Source organism: the organism of the source record quoted next, unplaced genomic scaffold, assembly GCF_019419815.1.
Source record: "Pyrus x bretschneideri cultivar Hongxiangsu unplaced genomic scaffold, Pyrus_bretschneideri_v1 Contig96, whole genome shotgun sequence".
In the NCBI taxonomy this organism is placed as follows: Eukaryota; Viridiplantae; Streptophyta; class Magnoliopsida; order Rosales; family Rosaceae; genus Pyrus; species Pyrus x bretschneideri.
Window position 1 is genome coordinate 829,536 of NW_025999838.1, and position 21,814 is coordinate 851,349.

The 21,814-nt window shown below is 37.8% G+C and overlaps 2 protein-coding genes and 1 pseudogene across 2 annotated transcripts; 1 reads left to right on the forward strand and 2 right to left on the reverse strand.

Moving 5' to 3' along the window:
* Window positions 1-1,739: 1,739 nt before the first annotated feature.
* On the forward strand, window positions 1,740-4,350 carry LOC125473772 (pyridoxal phosphate homeostasis protein-like). The gene is made up of 3 exons (XM_048577055.1): window positions 1,740-2,605; window positions 2,697-2,763; window positions 4,127-4,350. Exons 1-3 carry the CDS (start codon window positions 2,501-2,503, stop codon window positions 4,183-4,185), a joined length of 231 nt encoding a protein of 76 aa, XP_048433012.1. The 5' UTR covers window positions 1,740-2,500; the 3' UTR covers window positions 4,186-4,350.
* A 114-nt stretch (window positions 4,351-4,464) lies between these two features.
* LOC103955522 lies at window positions 4,465-5,821 on the reverse strand (annotated as a pseudogene).
* A 5,242-nt stretch (window positions 5,822-11,063) lies between these two features.
* On the reverse strand, window positions 11,064-20,589 carry LOC103942228 (ceramide synthase LOH2). Its single transcript, XM_048577044.1, has 6 exons — window positions 20,177-20,589; window positions 18,438-18,646; window positions 18,055-18,210; window positions 17,739-17,924; window positions 17,470-17,648; window positions 11,064-11,465 (listed from the first exon to the last, which is right to left on the reverse strand). The coding sequence occupies exons 1-6, from the start codon at window positions 20,291-20,293 to the stop codon at window positions 11,446-11,448; spliced, it is 867 nt and encodes a 288-aa protein (XP_048433001.1). The 5' UTR covers window positions 20,294-20,589; the 3' UTR covers window positions 11,064-11,445.
* Window positions 20,590-21,814: the final 1,225 nt, after the last annotated feature.

The following is a 21,814-nucleotide window of genomic DNA, read 5'->3' on the forward strand; positions in this document are numbered from 1 at the left end:
ACCAAATTGTCACATCCCGCCTTCCCTCGCAGTGATATTGTCCGTTTTGGCATTCTCGACCGTGGTGGAACCCGGCGCACCGGTCCGACCCCACAACGAGCTACCGCACGGTTTTGTTTCTGTAAGCCGCAACTCCAAAAGGCCTCACTGAAAGGTACATGTGGGCATGGACATATAAGGCCCAGGCTCAACCCTCAATCGTCGATGTGGGATCTTACAATTTAATTGTATGAATGGTGAACTAGAATATTTTTGGAAATGGATAAAAAAAATGAATGGTGAACTACGAAGGGCTTGATCCCGCTCAAGGGTACGTTGGCAGTCTAACAGGGGTTAGATGTAGCCCTAAATAATTGAGAATTAATCTTTTGTTGAGAAATTATTTTAATAAAAGAAATTTGGGGATTAAATTGATAATTTAATCGTATGTTTTGATAATTAAAATATGGATATAATTTTGTGAGGAATTAAGGAATTGAAGTAAAGAATCGTGATTAATGGTAGTAAATTAAACAAGAGTTTAAATTGGGTCTATCATCAGAATTATTTCTTAGAAATAAGTATATCAGGGATGAGACGTTACATTTGTTCTCTTCCTATCTCTCCTCCCCTACTTTTAAGTCTAGTTGCAGTAGTAAAAGATTGTTCATAAGCTACTGATCTAGTAATATTTCTCCCAATGTTAAATTCGACCCCCTCCTTTCACTTTCCAAACATTATGCAGTGGGACATAAATAAAGAAAAAATAAATAAATAAAATAAATAAAACTAAAAACTATTACGTCTGGACGTAAAGAAAATAGTTGATGTAGACATTTAGGTTGGAATCAAACCATATATCCAATTTATTTTGCAGAAAATTCACATTCTAAATTGAATAGAGATCTTCGAGATGTACTACTCGTTAAATCATTATGTGCATTTTTTCGTTTGAGAATTGTCTTGTATGTGTTATTTTGTGCTAGTGTATTTAGTGCGAACTTTTCTGTTACGATGAAAGGGAATCGAACGCTTGATCCCATGTAGGGATGGGCAACGTTTATGGCAGATGGGTAACCCCGGTTATTTATCCATAACCATTTAAATCCATACTTGTATAACTGTTTACCAGTTGGGTAATTGCATAAACAGTTATACTTCTACCTATAACTGTTAGTACTAACGGTTAACTGTACCAGTAACTGCGTACCCATTTAACTGTAACGGCATACCTATTTACCTATTTACCCGTTTAGCCTTTTACCCTTTTTTACCCATTTACCCTTCTTTTTTTTTTTACTCGTCTACACATTTTTTTTATCCATTTATATATACATTTAACATTCATTTTTGTATTTCAATATTTTAAATCCTCATACCATTTCAATATGGAGAGATTAGGATATATATATATATACACACTAATTATTAAAACACTTATTGTCAACCAAAATCTTATGAAATTATCAGTTTAACCCTCTAATTAAAATATAACATGAATAAGAAATATTGGGTAAAAATGTAATTTTACACAACCAAAATAACTCCAATTTTTATAAAAAAATAAAAATAAAAATAAAAACAAAAAACCAAAAACAAAAACCTCCCACTCCCCCCACTTTCTCTCTCTCCCTCTCTCCCTCTCTCCTTCTTATTTTCTTAAAAAATATGTTCATACACACAAAGTGTGTAAGCAAATGCTATTATATAATTGGATAAATTACACAAAATACCTTAATTTTGGATCCAACCATAATCTTATATCTCATATTTTAAACATTACAATGTCAGAATTCCATTAAATTTTCTATCAATTTGACTGTTAAATAATGATGTGGCAAGTGCAGGGCCCACTTTTTAGAATAAAAAATTAATTAATTATTAAGAAATTAAGAAATTTTTTTGTTTGAAAAAATTAAAATTAAATAAAAAGAATCCCTCTCTTGTCTCTCCGCTTCTCTCTCTCCCTTGTCCTTCTCCAAGCTTCTTAATGGCCTTCCAGTACACGCTACCAGTGTAAGATTCCCATTTTTTTTCAAGCTTAAACAAGAAAACCCAGATCGCAAAACCTTACTCATAGTGAATTTCTGCCCTGGACGATCGAATCAGTGGGATTATCGAAGTTGGAACAGTCCGGAACGGTGCCGTTTTGGGTTACCAATTTGCTCGAATCAAATCGCCAATTTCAGCCGACGAGACGCTGTGGCTGGCGGTGTTGAGTCCCAGAGAGTGATGCTGGAGCCGTTGACGAAGCGGAGGTTGCCGGATTGGAGGCAATGGCAATGGCGAATCATTAAGCTTCCACGCCACAGATGCAATGGATGTGTAATCACAATTCGCAAACCAACAATTTGGAGAAAGCGGAGAGAGAAAACGAACCCGAAAAAGAGGAGCAACCAGGCATGCCAGCTCCGCCGCAATCGACGGTGTCCACGAGACGGCGCTCCGCTCGGTGCTGCAGCGGATCCAGCAGGCAGCTGAAAAATCAGCGCGTGAAGCCCAAAACATCCGAGTGGTGGCGATGAGCAAGACGAAGCCAGTCTCCCTGCTCCGCCAAGTGTACGACACCGGCCATCGCTGTTTCGGTGAAAACTACGTCCAAGAAATCGTCGACAAAGCTCCTCAGGTATAAAACTTATGCCTCTCTCTAAAGAGTTTTGGGCAACCTATTTGTACTGAAAGAAATTTAAATTTTGGTGATCGTTTGGGTGTTGCAGCTTCTGGAGGACATTGAATGGCATTTCTTTGGGCATTTGCAGAGCAATAAAGTAAAATCCCTTCTAAGTATGATTATTTTCTCTTTCTCCAATCATGGTGGTTGTGATTTTGCTTGAATTTCATAGCTTTAAGCTTTAGGTAAATCCATTTCTAAGAATGGGGTGAAGTTGAGAGGTGGGGGCGGTTGGAGGGCATGAAGCCGCAGAGGAGAGGAATTTTGTTAATTAATTTTAAAATTTTCAAACAAAAAAATTCCTTAATTTATTATTAATTAATTAATTTTTTATTCTAAGAAATATGCCCCACTCCTGACGCGTCATCATTTACCAGCCAAACTGATAGAAAATTTAACGAAGGTCTGACATTGCAACGAATTTATAAGTTGAAGTATGAAATTGCAATGTTTAAAACATGAAGTATAATATTATAGTTTGACCTAAAGTTGAGGTACTTTAGTGTAATTACCTATATAATTTATACATGTACATAAGTCAGGAGAATCACTTTGATACGAGCATCAAGTCTTAACAATGTGTATAGCAGTGTTCCAATGGTGGGCTTACCCACTTTACCCTTTCCGTCTCTTGCAAAATAGAGATGAAATGATGAATAACAAAACAGACAAGTTTAAGAATTAATCTACTTTTATCATGTCATTAGGAGGTTTGGAGTTTACAATAAAACCAATCATTTTTGTCATTGATGCAACATGTCATTGAATCTAAAGTACGCAAAAAATTATATGTATCACATGTACTATATGAACTAATGAATTACTTCAAAATTTGACTTTGTAGTGTTTACAAAGCATCAATAAAATGACAAGTGATAGTCATAAACCCTCTCTTTTGATTAATTGAAGAGACCGATTGTTCTGCTTGAGATGAGAGAGAGAGAGGTGGAGAAGAGAGAGAGGGTGGCGAGGAGAGAGATGAGCAACAGAAGTTTGAGATTTGTCTTATAATTTTAAAGTTTTTTTAGTTTTTATTTTAAAATTTATATATATTGGAATAAACGGTTAAACAGGTACCCATTTATAACCGCGAGGAATACCCATAACCGTCAATTTAAGTGTAACGGGTAAACGGTTATAGTCACAATCGTTTATTTATTTAAACGGTTACCCATAACTGTAATCGTTAATTTTAAATGGGCTAGTAACCACGGTTATCCATACCCACGTGGGTATTTTTCCCATCCCTAATCCCACCTAACCAACAATGTTTTCCACTTGACCTCACCACTTAAACTAACCCCAAGTTAATTTGTTACATGCTTAATTAGTTATCAATTTGGTTTGGTCGGATTGATAACTAAGCACATAATACACTTGTAATTGTATTGCCAACTTCGAAGAACATTCACACTCTGCAGTCTGTAGTGCACTGAAATACTTGAGAATTAGCACTGAATATATTTCAATCAGCAGGTGTCCTTTTTGTTGTAAACATTCTCCAGAAGTCGAAAGATGTCTCCTTGGAACCTTAGCATCTAAGTCAAACATTCTCCGGTGTTAAGAGTATGAAGAATGAATGATGAGGATTGTGCCACTTGTCAGTCAACGGGGAGATAGATTACACTAGGCAGTTATAAAGGTTGTTAGGATTAGCTGTAATGGATAATCTTGTAACCAAGATAAGGTTGTTGTAATAAGTCAGACCAAAGATTGTGGAAAGATTCATTTTGACAGAAAATAATCAAAGATTTTAGTATCTTCTCTTTCAAGCTTTCTCTCCATTTTTTATGTTCTTGAGTTCTCCACTATGGTTAACATCCAGAAGTCGAAATGTGGAAGTTTGAAGGTGTAAGTTGGCCTACGTTGCTATTCGGACCAATCTTGACGATGATTTTCTCATCTATGGCAGTTAGATAGACATATGCATCAGCTGTTAGAATGCACAAGGCAATGTTGGGTTTGATCCCATTTCTCGATCTGATTGCAGTGAGTTTAGAGATCGACTTTCAAACCCCAGTCAAAGAAGTGGTCGTAAAACTGTTACAACAATAATCAGATAACAAATTTAAGCATGTACCGTAAGATCAATTATAAATAAGGGAATAGAAATAACTCAAATGCTAATCAATCACTTCTTTCTCTGCCGCAAGTCTCACATTTTTTTTTATATTTATATAGATTGGAAAGGTAGTTCATCGTAAAGAAAGATGGCAAATTTCTAGCTTGTGAAAAACGTAAAACTAACACCATTGTCGACACATTCTAATACAGGCGGACTTTATCACTTCATGTGGACCGACTTTATTAGTGAATGTGTCAACAATGGTGTGAATTTGGTTTGCCTAGCGTTACTTAAAGCTAGATGAAAGAGTAAGAGCTTACAATTGATGGGATTCCTGGATGGGTGAGAATGTAGGCATATCCTTGAATGGCCTTACCAGATGGAAACGGCCACATGTTGTGGAGAACCTGTATAATGATTGTCGATGAAAGTTACACTATTTCCTGGCTTCACGCCAATCATCCCCGAAGCATCGCCGTTGGAGTCCTTCAGCCACTAAAGCTCCCCTTGGACTGCAGCCTGAAGTATCCCTTTAGTTGTGAAATCAAATGCTGTGACATCTCCTCCGGCACTCTCCACCCATCCCACTAACTCTCCACGATGCGCATCCTGATAAGGGTCCGGATTTCCATCACTTCCATAAGAAAGGGAATTCCAAAGTTCCCCTAATGTGAAATTTGGACTTGTGTTTGTCGCATACAACTTGGTAAATTCAGGAGCATATCCCTTGACAAAATCAAATGCCCAACCACTCAATCCAATATCAGTCTTTAACCAATTCATCCAATCCGAGAGCTCTTTCTGGACCCTAGTGTTTTTGTGGTCAATGTCAGGAGCAGCGCCAAAGTCCTCTCTAGTGTCAGGGTTCCCCTTGCCATCAGAATAAGCCGTGTCATTGCTGTAAATAAGAGATGGGCCCCAATCAAGACGATTATCGTTAGTTCCTCCTTCGAAGATGCACCATATTCCTCTCTCATCTTGCTTCTCTGCAGTTTCCTCTCTCATCTTGTACAGACTACTTTAAAATGTTGTACCATCCTCCTTTCTTGCTTGATTCCCAATTGAACCTCTGACCACCATCATGTTAGTCTCTAAGGGAGGGAGGGAGAGTGACAGAGAGAGAGGTTAAGTATTCATATAAATACCTGAAATAGAATCTGAGAAGCAGTGAAGTTGGATGTGAGAGTGATGAAGAGAAGGAAACAGTTGAGGGAAACGGACCCAGCGTTCATGTCTCCTATGACCTTGAAGCCTTGAATTGTTTTGTGAATGTTCTTTTTCTATATATATAAACAAGACTCATCTTCTTTCTTTTTTGATTACCTTCCTTGCGTATGTATAAAACCGAATCCATTCGATTTCTAAAAAGGATTACTAAGCCTTAACTTTTCGAGGAATTCTTCATCAGTAGTTGTGAATGGGCTCAATCTTTTCGACCTTGGTTCCGTAGGAGCAAGTAAGAAAGATTGAGAAATAGAACCATCTGATTTGATTCGTTCTCAATAGCCATGAGGTGATTATCTTAGGGTGATCCTTTTGTCGACGGATGCTCCTATTACACTCAGTCTTTGAAGGATGAGAATCAACTATGTAGCAATTCAAGTATTGTATATGTCATTAGTTCGATCCTTTGTAGGAACTATCCGTAATTACAAACTTGCAAAATGAATCATAAGGAGATTATGAATTTATGATCAACCTTAGGAGGAGAGTTGACTTGATTCCAAAATCCTGACTATTTTGGCAAGTGAAACCCTGATTGATACTTTGCCAAAAGACATGAAAAACTTGACTGTTTTGGTAAGTGAAATCCTGACTGTTTTGTTTAACAGAAACTCTGACCACTACTTTACCGATAAACTAATGACTAGGGTTCCATTCCTACTTCAACAAGGATCTTGAACCATTAGATAAGTTTTCTGTGCTGTTTTTTTGAAATTAAAGTGCAGTTTGCTGCGTCTACTACTTTTGCACATCAAATTCCAACCATGAATGCTTATAATCGCTCGTCTGTGAAAGCTTTAGCAGTGTCGCTAGCGTTACTAAAGTTTGTTTGTCAAGTAAAGCAGTAGCACTGATTCAGATTCGAGTCTACTTTGATCCCCATTTTTGTTTTAACAACTAAGAAGGGACAATGCATGTTCACACACCATCAATTGAACCAGTTTAGTTAAAAAATTTAGGTGTGTAATGTTCTTGATCGATAAGAATTCTTAACATGCCCTTGAATCTTATGTGTTATAAACCAGCACTCAAATTAAACCCTTTTGTTGAGAATTATAGTATGGATAAGTAGGGATCATTCTAGGGAGGGATTGCTAATCTACTCTAAGCTGACTTAAAAATACAAAACTAAACTTAAAAATAGAAAACTAGACTCTAAGACTCTTAACTAGCTTATATGACTCAAAACAAGCTAAGCAAACTCAAAACTGCACAAAACAATAAAAAAGACTCAAAACAAACATTAGGACTTACTTTGGACGAAAATTGAATTAATTTTGACTCAAAACACTCAAAAACAGAAATTTAGACAGATTCTAACTAATTTGACACAACAAAGTAAAGGGGATTAGGGTTTGACGAATTTAAAGTAAAAACAAGTAAATTAAAGACTCTAAACAACTTTGGACGAATTGGGTGTTTAGATGGGTGATAAGCTAGCTAGAAGGTCATTTTCCACACATGATACACTTGCATACAAATCGATTTCCAGTTGCTTTTCCAATAAACCATGAATATCAACACCCCAGATTAACCGTGTTATCACTGATTAACCCTCAGATTTTCCTTAAGTCATTGAATTGGACAGACAATGCATCGGCAACCAAATTATTCTTCCCAAGTTCCCTACATGAACTGCATAATAGAGACACAAGCAAAGATCATTAAGCTCTGTGAAAATCATAAGCATTGACAGGGCATTCGTAACTATGACATCATGATACTCATGCTAGGAATTTAACTTAACACGATCGTGACTAGCGATCTTCACTACTTGTGAATATAAGTTTGTAACGATTATGTGAAACTCCCTTATATTCTAGTATCAAATTCATGCATGCAAACTAAGTAGGCCTCCTTAATCAACATACAAGAATAAGTTCTTAATCCAACAGTTAAGTAAATTGCATTCACGATTTATGAAATCACAACTGGAATTAATCAATTCATATTGCAAATATAATCATAGTTTCAAAGTCTCCTCTAGCTAAAACAAGTTTAGCTGCTCATGTTCGCAAAACAAAGATAATTAAACTTAAACATTGAAAACAAAATATTGAATACACCTAGAAACACTCCAACAATTCAAGCTTGAATGGCAAGCACGTCCCAGGGTCCTCCTTCTTCTTCTTCTTTGCTGCGACACAAGGTGGTGAAGGTTTGAGTGATGAATTGCATGAAAGAATGGCTGAAAGTATGAATAGTAGTGAATGGCTCCCCCCTTTGGTGTGGCAAGGCTCTTTTGTATCTGGGAAGGAAGGGCACGATTGGAATTAAATTGAGAAAGGTTTAAGACTCCAAATCCTCCAAGGAAAGGGTAACAAATCAAAATCCCAAGAGGAAAAGGGTAAGTGATATGTGGCAGATCCAGGAAAGAAAGGGAAAGAGGTTTGCACGGCAAGGATTTGGTTTTCTAGAAGAAAAAGGTGCGGCTCCTTTTAGGAATGGGATTAGGACTTCTAGAAACATATATTTAGGTGTCCTAAATTAAATAGGGATCCTCCTTGTAGCAGGAAATTAAGTAGGAAAAGATTATGATTGACTAAGACAAAATAAGGAAGTTTGACTCATGTTTCCTTCTTTGTAGCTGATTCCTTTTCTTCCAAGTCTTAAATTAATTTCTTCCATCTCTTTAGCATATTCTTAGCCCTTCTTGAACTTCAATTTCGTCCATTCACCTTGCTCCATGCATGTGCTATCCATTCCAAGCTCAAAACTGCTCCAAAATGCACCAAAATGCACTTTCTTGCCTCTTTAGCCCTTTGGACCTATAAACACACGAAAATAGCTTAAAATACTAAAATAACTAGGAACTAACAACATAAATGCAAGAAAACAAGCTAACTAAGACGCATAAATATGCTCCTATCAGAATCAAACCAGACAACATTAACACTAACCTGACTTGGCCAAATGGTTGCTTCCAGAGAAATTCTACACGTAAATTGAATTAACTTTCTTGTACTAACCTCATTGGGGCCTTAATGAATCGAATTTTCATTTTCGGTTGAGGACTACTATTTGTTTTTCCTCAATAATAAGCATATAAGACACCTGTAATACAGAAGTTGTAGTTAGTTTTCATTCCAACAAGGGCACATGCTTTTTCTCCCACACGCGGTAGTCATTTCCAGAAGTTGCAATTTGGTAGGTTCCCAACATCATACCTTGGACCAATCTTAATTATGATTTTCTCATATATGGAAGCTACATAAGATCTGCAGCAGAAGCTAGAATACGCAGGACACTGTCAGGTCTGATCCGGTTCCTTGACCTGATTGCAACGAGTTCACTGATCTCCTCTTTCATGCCCCAATCGAAGAAGTAGGCATAAAACTGTCATGAGGACAATCAGATAAACAAATTTTAATACCTAATGTAGCTAAAGTAATCAGTTAAAGACAAGTTCACTTGGGCAACATCAGACCCAAATCCTAAGAAAGTTAACTTTTTCTGTTTAAACAGCTTTGTGCTCTCATAACTACAAGAATCCGAACTCCATAACCTCCTAAATCTCATATTTTATATCCGCTAAACAAGCACAAGCAAAGCGCTTACCAAGATGTCAACTTTCTTACTTGAGAGAGGGTAAATCAAATTTAGAAACTTACAATTGAGGGGATTCCCGGATGAGTAAGAACGTATGCATATCCCTGCATGACTTTACCTTGATGGAAATGGCCACATGTTCTGTGTGGAATCTGTATCATGATTGTCTACAAAAAGTCGCACTTTGCTGGTGACAAGCCAATCATTCCGGTGTTCCTCCATTCGAGTTCTTCGTCCGCCGTACTTCCCCTTGTACTGCAGCATGAAGTATCTAACTGTTTAAACATCTCCACCATCACCCTCTACACATCCCACAAGCGCTTGCCATCGGCACCCTGATTGTACTCGGATTTTCCATCACTTCCGTAAGCAAGGGAATTATCTAACTGTAACAATTCACATGGATTGGATTGGATTGGAGGTGTAAAAACGTTACTCATAGCCCACTCCATCATCAACAGTCAATACATTGGAAGCCAAGCTCAAGCATTATATTTGCATTGGCGTCAGTTTTGTTTTTGGTGGTTGCGTGCGTCTGCTATTTTTAACACCTCTCTTTCAAAACCTAATAACAGCCTGTTTGAGAGCGGATCTCTAAAAAACCCTTATGCTCAATACACTCTGTATTTCACGAATGATCACTTATACTCATAAATGCATTTATTAATTAGAAGCGGATTGAAAGTTTTAAGAAGCACTTCGAAGTGCTTCCACCAAACCTTGCCGAAACCATTTGTTGTTTCCAAAAATTGCTTTAAGCCTTTTAAGGATCAATTTGGGATTGTTGTGCTTTTTCAATAAATTGATTTTTTTATGCTTCTAGAAATAATTAATTGCAAAATAAAGCAGTTAAGCGTTTGATAAACTGTATTTTTAAAACTGATATGATTATAAAAAGCAATGCAAAAGTAATGTCTTGAAGGATAAATAATGTCATTGTTTAGAATTAATAAGCTTATTACAGGAATTAAAAATATTCTAAAGGCTCAACTCTGCTTTTTTGTAAAGCAACTTTTAAAAGCAAACTACAAGATGCTTTTAAAAGCTAATGTGTGGAGGTCATTGCTTTTAAAAGAAGCACTAAACACTTTTTACTGCTCAACTTCAAAGTGAAACGGTTTTTGGAAAAAAAAATAAAAAAAATAAAAAAATAAAAAACAATACCAAACTGGACCTAAAAGCACTTGGAGACGGAATATTTCAGTCGTATTTTTGTCTGTCCAGAGGCGGATCAAATCACACAATCTGATTGACATATTGCCGAATTTTTTTAATTTGAGAGCCTCCCCAAAGTGAAGGTTTTATTATCAATCAAAATATAGTGGAAAATGCAAGAAGTTGAATTGTGCATAAAAAGCAAGCATGTGGAATTGGGACATAACAACAATCTTTAATCTTTATGGGAAAAACAAACAAATTACGCAACATAAACTGAAGATGGCAAAGCAAAGGGTCCCCTTGGAAATGTTTCTATTCTTGTTTTTCCATTACAGATGGAGAAAAAAATAGAAGAGAGAAATAAGAGTTCGATGCACTACCACACAGGAGGGAGGTCTTGAATCAAATCACATAGCATACCATAGAAATTTTCTCTTTTCTATATTGTGAATACCTTTCATTTCTCAATACAAAGGCCAAGTCGAAACAAGTGATTATCCAGAGAAGAATTATACAAGAATTGCCTTCTATTTATACACCGGAAAGGTTAACAAACACTCCACCGGGAAAGGCAAACAAATATATCATGAGACATGCTCCATGTTCCTACCTCCATACGACTACACATTAGAATCATCATAGAAAATTTGTAGATGGAAGAAATTATCAAAGCCCTTCCTACAGATAATGAACATTTTAGAGTGCAGCGATAAACCATGTCAAAAGCAGTCTCCTCATCATACTAGCACAGCCACACACAAAAAAAAAAAAAAAAAAAAAGAACTTCGAAATCTTCCGCCTAATCATCGTCCTCTGAATCTGTAAACATGCAGAAAAACAATCTTTAGAATAGGGGAGAAAAATCCAATCACTAAAGAGACATCAGTTTTCACTTCTAAAATGTGTTGCGTCGTGCATTAACGTAGATGTGAAATAAATTGAAAAACCGCATACTAGACCTTGTTCTTTAATGCAACCAACGGCAATAGACTAAACTAGCAAATATAGAAAACTTAGAAACACACAAGACTTATAATGGTTCGGCAGAACTTTTGCCTACGTCTAGTTGTGATTTCTCTAGGTCCTTTGATTAATAATAGAGAATTACAAAACTTTTGCAAAACCCTAGAACTAATCTCCTCTCTCGTCTCGGCTGTCATAGTTTTTTCTCTCACAGATCTATGCCTTGCCACAACCTATTTATAGGCATAGGTTCGGCTTACATGTCCCAAGGCTAATTGAATTCCTATTCTAAGTGGATTAGGAAAATACACCTATCCAAATCCAAATAGACTTCTAAAATCCAAACCTAAATTGAATAAGAAAAACTGAAATTCTTTCCTAAACCCTGTAGGACAAGAATCGGTATACCTCTAATTTTCCCTAAAACAATCCTAAACCAATTAGGACACTTTGACGAGCCAAAAAACCTAACAATCTCCACCTTGGTGAGTCAAACCAAGTCTTGATCGTTGCACCCCATAATATCTTTCAACCTTTGGAAATCTTCAAGAGTCTTCACCTTGACAATCTTCTTCTTGCCTCATTGCACCTCAAGTAAGGAGGTGCTCCACTTTAATCAATCAACGAGATTGATCAAGTTCAAGCAATGCTTGAACTTCTTGGCCAACACTATCTTTGTAAGGAAATCTGCGACATTGTCATCCGTATGAATCTTTTCAATCCAAATCTCCTTAGACTCCACCCAATCTCTGATTCTGTGATACCTTGCTTCAATGTGCTTTGATCTTCCAGAAAAAACCTGATTCTTTGCCAAGTCAATGGCACTTTGACTATCACACTTCAGCTTCACACAATCTTGAGTGATTCCCATTTGACTTACCAAGCCACTAAGCCAAATTGCTTCCTTTCCAACTTCGGCCAATGCAATATACTATGCCTCTATGGTCGACAAAGCTGTAATTGGTTGCAGTAGTGCCCTCCAACTGATTGGTCCTCCTGCGCATGTAAACGCATAACTAGAAGTTAACCTTCTCTTGTCCAAGCCCCTTGCATAATCAACATCCCCATATCCTAACACCCCTGCATTTTCTTTTTGCTTCTCAAACATAATTCTTTGTCGCCAAGAACCTTTAAAATAACGCAAAATCCACTTGACTGCATCCCAATGTTGCTTTCCTAGATTTGCCATGTATCTAGAAACGACACTGATTGCTTGAGCTATGTCAGGACGTGTGCATACCATTGCACACATAAGGCAACACACGACATTAGCATAAGGCACCTTCTCCATTACTTGTTGCTCTTCCTCGGACTTAGGACAATGTTGCCCACTTAACATGAAGTGAGCCGCCAAAGCAGTTGAAACTACCTTTGCTTCTTGCATGTTGAACTTCTCAAGAACCTTCTGAATATACTTGGCTTGTGAAATCCAGATCCTTCCAGCAATCCTATCTCTTTGAATTTCCATGTCAAGGATTCTTCTGTGGAGCACCTAGATCCTTCATGTCAAACTCCTCGCTCAACATCTTCTTCAAGTCTTGAATTTTAGACTTGTCTTGACGAGTAATTAGCATGTCATCCACATATAGCAATAGCAATATGATCATTCCATCTTGGAACACATGATAGTACATGCAACAGTCATATAAACATCTTCTAAAATTGATTTATAGCATGAAGAAATCAAACCTCTTGTACCACTGCCTTGGAGATTGTTTCAGGCCATACAGGGACTTCCTTAGCTGACATAGTAGGTTCTCTTTCCCATTTTCAACAAACCATTCTGGTTGAGCCATGAAAGTCGTCTCCTTTAGATCCCCATGAAGAAACGTTGTCTTCACATCCATTTGCTCAATCTCCACATCATGTTGAGCTACCATTGCTAAAAGCAATCTGATAGAAGTATGCTTGGCTACAGGTGAAAAGATCTCATCATAATTCACCCTTTCCTTTTGTGAGTACCCCTTAGCCATGAGCCTTGCTTTGAATCTCACGACATCTTGTTCATTTAGTCCTTCCTTTTTCCTAAATACCCACTTGCATCCAACTAGCTTTCTGTCTTTGGGCTTAGGAACCAACTCCCAAACAGAGTTCTTGTAAAGAGACTCCATTTCTTCTGTCATAGCACTTATCCAACTATGTCGCTCATCACTTGCTATAGTTTCTTGATAAGTAGTCGGATCTCCTTGACTAATGTTAAGAGCCTAATTAACTTCGTCTTGATCAAACCCAAACCTGTCAAATTTCTTCTTGTTCCAATTAGGTTTGTGTAATGCTATGCATCTCTGGAATGCAAGTGGATTGTTGGTTGGAGTTCGAAACCTTTCGGATGTCTGGTGGATTAGAGTGCCTTCAATCTGCTCTGTTTCTTGCTCCACCTGATTCCTAACTGGTGAATGATGCTGATGCTCTTCTTCTTCCTCAAAACCATCAGATTCGGCCTCTTGCTTGATTTGCTCCACTTGAGCTTCTTCTTTTGAACTCATTAACGGAATCTTTGTTACTTCAATTTCAGCATCATCCTTCTTCTCCCTACTGCTCTCGACTTTATTCAGAGGCATGGTTGTCTCATCAAAGACAACATCTCGGCTGACAACCTTTTTCCTGTTGTTGATATCCCAAATCTTGAAACCCTTAACTCCTTTATCAAAATCTAAGAATATGGAATGTGTAGACTTTGGTTTGAGCTTGGACCTTTCATCACTTGGAATATGTGCATAAGCACTACAGCCGAACACCATGAGCTTGGAATAGATTTGTTAATCAAATAACTTGCATGATTAACAGCCTCTGCCCAAAAACTATTAGGCAATCCTGCATGAAATTGCATGCTCCTCTCTCTTTCAATGAAAGTTCGGTTCATCCTCTCAGTAGCTCCATTTTGTTGGGGATTCTTCTTTACCGTGAAGTGCCTTATGATGCCTTCCTGCTTGCAGTAATCGGTAAACTCATTACTTGTATATTCACCTCCATTGTCACTTCTCTACTACTTTCTTCCAGTTTGATTCTCGGTTTCTGTTTTCCATTCCTTGAAATAAACCCAAACCTTCCTAGAAAAACCATCCATGAAAGTAACAAAATACCTGGCTCCACCATTTGATTTAGTTGGTGCAGGGCCCCAAACATCTGAGTGAATATAGTTGAGTTGCTCCTTGCTTCGGTTATATGCATTGCTACTTGCGAATGATACCTTTCTTTGCTTCTTGAGAACACAGTATTCACAAAAGTCCGGTTTGCAAGATGACACGCCTTCCAACAGGCCTTGCTTGTGTAATTCTTGCAACCCCTTCTGGCTTGTGTGCCCGAGCCTATGATGCCAGAGTTCAGTCTTGTCTTCTATACTCTGATTTACAGAAACAGTTGCTCCCCCGACTATAGTGGTCCCAGTTAACTTATACAACTTATTGGGTAGTACGTCACCTCCATTACCACTAGCGATCCTTTGATTACCCTGAGTCTTCTTTTTTTTAGACTTGTACCCATAACCAGCCTCATCTACCGTACACAAGGAAATCAAATTCTTTCTTAGTCTAGGGACATACCTAATGTTCCCAAAGCTCGTATCATTCCATCGAACATTCTGTTTCGAACAGTGTCAATTCCTCTTACAAGACATGAAGAATCGTCCCCCATTAAGACTTCCCCACTGCCGACTTCCTTGTAAGTATCGAACCATTCTCTTACTGCACACATATGAACAGTGCATCTGGTATCCAAAATCCAATTTGTGAAAGCCTTGGAGCCCGATGTTACTGAAAGAAGCTTCCCGTCACTCTCATGCTCGGTGACTGCATTAGCTGAACCTAAGCTTCCTTCCATCTTGGCTTTCTTCTCTTTCCAAATCTTGCAGTTCTTCCAATGATCGGCTGAACCACATTCGAAGCAACCTTCATTCTTTTCCTTTTTCTTCTTGGATTTTGACCTACCTCTGTTGCCGGTTTTCTCTTCCTTTGTCTTTTCCCGCCCCCTCTCCTTGCCTTTGGCATAAAGGCCTTGAGAGCTTTCAGTTCTATCATCCAATTTAGCATATGACTAAAGAGCTTGAATTACGTCTTCAAGCTTCAGGGACTCTTTTCCAAACATTAGAGTTGTTCGAAAGTGCTTGAAAGACCAATGTAGGGACCTCAGCAAGATGATAGCCATATCATCATCTTTGTAAGTTTCTTCGACCTTCTGAAGATTAGCTATGCAATTCTAGAACCTGCATACGTGATCTTCAATATCACCTCCTTCTAGTTGAAGCCTGAATAGTTCATCCTTTAGAAAAAGTTTATTGGACATGATTTTACCCACATAAACATTCTCCAACTTTTTCCATGCTTCCTAGGCAGTCATTTTTTCGGTGATGTGTGACCGAACTGATCTTGTGAGATGGAACTCTTGGCCTTCTTGAGAACCTTAGTCCATGCTGCTTCTGTCATGTTTACCGGTTTCTCACCATCGAGTGCATCATCCAAATCCTGCTGTATCAGTACGTTCTTTATCATCCTTTCTAGTCCGTGAAGTCATCCTTGCCATCAAAGGGCTTTAACGCAAGTCCTAGATCCGCATTCATCTTCCCTTTTGACATCGTAGAACACCTTGAACCTAGCTCTTGATACCATTTATTAAAAAACCGCACACTAGACCTTGTTTTTTAATTAACCAACGGCAATAGACTAAACTAGCAAATATAGAAAACTTAGAAAACACAAGACTTATACTAGTTCGGCAGAACTTTTGCTCACATCCAGCTGTGATTTCTCTGCTGCAACCTATTTATAGGCATAGGTTCGGTTTACATGTTCCAAGGCTAATTGAATTTCTATTCTAAGTGGATTAGGAAAATACACTTATCCAAATCCAAATAGACTTCTAGAAATCCAAACCTAAATTGAATAAGGAAAACTGAAATTCTTTCCTAAACCCTCTAGGACAAGAATCGGTATACCTCTAATTTTCCCTAAAACAATCCTAAACCAACTAGGACACTTTGATGAGCCAAAAAACCTAACAATATACAGTTGGTTTAAAGAACACAAAATGGTTATTCCAAGTACAATGAATATTCTCACAATACAGCGACATAATTTGAAATGTGGCCATCAAACCAAAATCCTTAGCTTAGATTATGGGAAGAGCTTTCACCAATACTTGGTCTGGGACTCTGGGGAGAGCAAAACGTATCAGCCATAGGACAATGACAAAACCCAACTTTACAGTTTTTTACATGCATGCTCACATTGGGTTCTTTAATATCGTGTTCCTTTTCTAATGTAATCAACTATATTGTTTTACATTAGGTCAGGAAAGAAAAGTCGGAAAAAGTAGCATTGCCTAGCCATATCCCCATTTGTCGACAAGCTATTTGCAGCATGAGCCGAGAACCACCAGGTCGTTTGGGACAAGCCATACCAAACAACTATAGATAAAGTGAAAATTAAATTACTAGGACTAGTAGCACTCATGAATATTTTAATTCAATATGTGTAGCCTTAGCCACCAACCCTGGATCAGTTCCCTGGACCCTGATCAAATTTCCTTAAACAACCCATGTAGTAACAACTAAAACAAACTCTAAGCAGCCATTGAATTATAATATAGGTAATGTACGCCCCAAATTTACCATGTTCCAAAAAGACTAGTAACATGTGGACTTTTTATGCTAAGTGGTGTTCTTAAATATCAAGCCACACTTATTATCAAAGTGTCTTTTACGGAAGAAACTGACTAAATGCTTCCAGCCATTACTGGATTAATGAGAGAGAGTGGCAGAGAAAGTATACTTTCTAAAATATCATAATGTGCTTCACAAAATAAATTCCATAAGCCATATACGACTTTGTAAAAATTAAACTTTCAAGCAGAATATATGGTTTACCTGATCTAATATCTTCTCCAACTTTTCCTCTATTGTTCAGCTGTCTCCTTATCATTGAGCAAATCATAACCCACCAGTATATGTGGAACACAAAAAGCGTCAGTAACATTGTATTGAATGCATAATACAGAGCTTTGTGGGAGGGCTTCGATAGATCCAAGCAGTCACAAAGATTATAGCTGGAAAATATCAACCATAAGAACAGTAAGTTGGAGGTGCCACCATACATGTAAATGCGGTTTAATAAATGATTTACCAAGAAAGCAGACCTTGACGCGCTTATGACCCAGAAGGGGAAGAATATTAACCGCAGTATGACCCACGAAACAGCAAAAAACCCAAAGAACACACTTGCCGCGAGCTCCTTCTCAGAATACTTGAAAACCTTGGCAGTTTCCATAAATACGTCACTTCCGTCGTGCAGGGCAAGAATGATTGAGCCAATCCGAAAAAAGCTGAAAGTGGACAATAACATGAAAGAAAATAATTGCATGAGGTCCTTCACATCACCAAAAAAAAAAACACAGCTAAAAAGTTTTTCTTTGCAGTACTGACATTAGTGCTTGCAGAAAACCTGAAATATACCTTGTTATGTATGAGATCCCAATTAGAAGAACAGTAATTACATGGTGAGACATCATCACTGAGAAATCCTTCCTTCGAGTCTCCCATGTAAGGAGGGCAGCAATGCTGTAGCTGTAGAATCCCAACTGACACATATAGAAAAGCTTTAGGGGAAGCCTGAAATGAGAAATGATAAAGAGTCAGAATAGACAATTTTGGCCTACTACATCTGTAAAACTCAACTCACATAGATCTTGAGTTTTACATATTCAAGTCATTCCAAACGTTCATGCAAAATTAAAGACATGGCTGACCCATCTTCAGCAATTTAAAAAAAAAAAATGGTTATCTAACCAGTAGTGAGAGTTTTAGGACTATTAAGCCCAACCATGTGAATCACTCACCCCAGCTCTTGGTTTGGCCAGCCTTTAAAGTACTCTTTTGTATCTCTGAACCAAGGCTCATGGTAGCCTATGCTGAGAATGCATGCTTCAACAGTGGCATAGTATGTTAGCTTCCACATTGACTCTGAACATTTTACAATCTTTGCCCGTGTGGCCATATCAAGCTTCAATGGAGCAGATCCCTTCCTCAACAACCAGACAGAAATTTTCTGAAAAGCAGAAAGGAAAAACATAAATATTGTAGTATGAGGGATATAGTTTTAAGGTAAGATAAGGTTATAGTTTAACCTAAGATCTCAACACTTTTGAACTATATATATTCTTTTTTTTCTACACGAACACTGTTGCTAATTTCACAATCAAATTAAGCATGTGTTCCAGGTAGTGTCATACCGTTTGCCTAAGACTGACACTTTGTTCATATATTTCAATTTGAAAATCACTTTTTTTTGCATTCATTTATGAATTTGTGAAAACATATAAATGTGGTAAAGCTGCATTCTAGCTACAGATGATGTGGTGGGGGTGGGCGGCTATAGTTTAAGCCTTCAAGGTAAGATAATGTTTAGAGGGGCACACTTGAAGTTACAACGAGCATGTTGCTCTGTTACCATGGTGAAAATAAATGTCAGAATAAAAGGAAGATCATTTTTTTCATATCTCAAGAATAGAGTACATTGTTTTATATCCCTACAGAACACGAAAACATTAGTTCTCCTAGGATATGCTGCAGAACTCAGTCTTGACTCTAGAAAGAAATTAAGCACCAAACATTGGGATGAGGCCAACATAAAAGCGTGTAAACAGCCTATATTACCAACACTTGGAAAACCAGTCAACAATTCCAAGGGCATCATCTATTTCACCTTAAACATCTACAAGTTAAGGGTCCAACACCAGCACCCCCTTCAGATGCTACACCAAAACTTGCAGTACAAAACCTTGAACGGCCAGCCATCAGCAAGTTAATATGTAACTAGTCAACCTATACTCCAAAGGACCAAATCTAACAACTCAGCGCAAATCTCAACTTTTATTGACATCAGGACAAGGTTAAGCTACTACCAAGTTTAAGGGCCATGAAAATCACCATTTCCAGATGCCTGACCAGAAACTTGCACTATCAGAACCTTGAACATTCCATCATAAAACCAATTTCATAATAAACCTCACAACCAATATCGCGGATTTGATAAATCCTCTAAACCTCAAATTCTTCGAAAATCAGAACAAGATTTCCCCCACAAACGACCACTAACTATATAATCCTCAAACAGGGCAGTTTTTTTGTGCTTCCAAATAACTGAAATTACTACACTAATTCAAGCAGATCACCAAAATAAATAACATATCTGCTCTGCTCACCCACTAAAAGACCATTATGTTAAGATTCTTTCTCAACCATTAAAAGACCGACTTCGATTCTTGGAATGCGTAGCTTAGAAACTAAAAGTCAATTGAGTCCAATAAACAAAAGCGCCAATCTAACTAGGATAGCAGTTTAAAACTTAAAAAACAATTCTTCAACAACAAAAAAAAAGAAGAAAATGCTAGTAAAAGACAAGAAAGCAAAGCAGGACAAGATAAAGTGATAATACCATTCAAGATTTTCGTTTTATTTTTCTTTTTCCTCAATTTTCTTAGAAGCCAAACAGAACCCCACCAACTTTCATAGAAAATTCAACAGAAACCTAAATCTTAAGCTACTTGAAATGGCTACAAATAACTCGAAATCTTACGCGAAAGATAAATCTGTCAAAGAAGAGGCGAGCAACGAAAAATCCGAAAGCGAAGTAGACAGCGATGAGGAAATCCCATGAGTCCGGTGCCACATTGTGGCTCCAGAACGAATCCATGGGCGGTGTCTTGGAACCAGGGCTCGGCCGAAGAGCATCAATCAGTGGATCAAATTCCAGTACAGCTTCCGACCTCAATGGATTCGATCAATCAGCAACCGCATTGCAACAATTGCACGCGATTTTCTTCCATTTCCCAATCTTGGGGATCTGTATTTGCCCTAATTATCTCTCGCTGCGGGAACGAAAGTGGGGATTTTGCTGGTTAGGGAAGGAGTGTGCGAGCACGTAAGGGGGAGAGAGGTGAATGGCAATGGATCTTGTGCTTTATTTTTCTTGTATATTTTCAGTGTCCGGTATTATTTTGTAAAGGGTTTTTATCACGGCTGTTACTGAAATTTTACCTTTCAAATAAAGTGGTCTCGAAAATAAAAAATTGAGAAAATTAGAGCATTTTTAAGGGTAATGTCAAATTTAAAATTTTAAAATGATATTTGTTGGTCTATGTAGCAATTTAGCATTTTATACAATTTTTTATTTCACTCGATATGTTAAATAATAGTATCACTCTATAAATTTTTAAATCTCTTGTGAAGTTCAATTATTGAGATAAACAATCAAATACTTGCAACGCAAAATAACATTTATTAAAAATTATTAAATGGATTTGACACATGTTGTCATATTTGACAACATAATGTGACAACCTGTCCCGAATTATTTGTACTGTAGGTGTGAAATGACGATTTTTCCCTTGGTGGTTATTTGCCATTTTGGGGGTGTTGTTTTGTTGTTTTTGGTGGTTGACTCTACAGAACACACACACACACCCACACCATACACTCCCGTGACCTTTCTCTCTCTCTTCTCTCTCGAACTTCTTCCATTTTCTTTACAAAGTGTACGAACCATTTCGAAGACAACTATCCACGAATGGATCGAAGGTTTAAAGGTGGGTTTTGGACTCCTAGCAAGCTCAGGAACTCATCCATACCAATTTTTGGACGTGAAACCCTCAAAAACTTGAGAACCAGGGAACCCCGATTTTGTGCATTGTTCATGCACACGTGATCGTGGGGTTTTTAGAAGTTTCTAAGGTCATAGAACGAAGCTCGAAGAAGCATTTTGGAAGAAATTGGATGTCGGGAAGGCCATGAGTGGCGAGTTGCAGGTTTGGCCGGAATTTTGTGGTTTTTCCGGTGAGATTCCGTGAATTTCAGGACTTGAAAGTGGTAAGATTTTGTTGTACTCGTTGTAAGCTTCATTTTGGTATAAATTTCATGGATTTTGGTTGAGAAATGAAGAAGATATGAAGTTTTGAAAATTTTCCAGTTTCCGGCAAGAATTCGAGTTGCAGACGGCGGCGCTGACAATGGCGGACGGCGGCGACTGGCGAGACTCGCGGGAGAAGACAAGGAATATTTCTTCAACTTTGACTGAATACACTAACAGCGTTACTAACGGTGTCAGGTATATATAACGGTATATTCCATTTTTGGACCAAATATTCCCTAACACCATTAGGGTTGCCACAAGTGTGCTAGGCACACGCCCGCGCGTGGCCGGTGTGTGGCGGCACGT

What these genes read in the sequence shown, in the direction of transcription:
- LOC103942228 (XM_048577044.1), bottom strand. Translation starts at nt 20,293, where the DNA reads ATGGATTCGTTCTGGAGCCACAATGTGGCACCGGACTCATGGGATTTC. An exon ending in GGGATCTCATACATAACAAG is followed by an intron (nt 17,925 to 18,054) that starts GTATATTTCAGG and finishes GTCCACTTTCAG; the next exon opens with CTTTTTTCGGATTGGCTCAA. An exon ending in TGGAGAAGATATTAGATCAG is followed by an intron (nt 11,466 to 17,469) that starts GTAAACCATATA and finishes GCATGTTTACAG; the next exon opens with ATTCAGAGGACGATGATTAG.
- LOC125473772 (XM_048577055.1), top strand. Translation starts at nt 2,501, where the DNA reads ATGAGCAAGACGAAGCCAGTCTCCCTGCTCCGCCAAGTGTACGACACC. An exon ending in TCGTCGACAAAGCTCCTCAG is followed by an intron (nt 2,606 to 2,696) that starts GTATAAAACTTA and finishes TGGGTGTTGCAG; the next exon opens with CTTCTGGAGGACATTGAATG. An exon ending in TAAAGTAAAATCCCTTCTAA is followed by an intron (nt 2,764 to 4,126) that starts GTATGATTATTT and finishes TTCAATCAGCAG; the next exon opens with GTGTCCTTTTTGTTGTAAAC.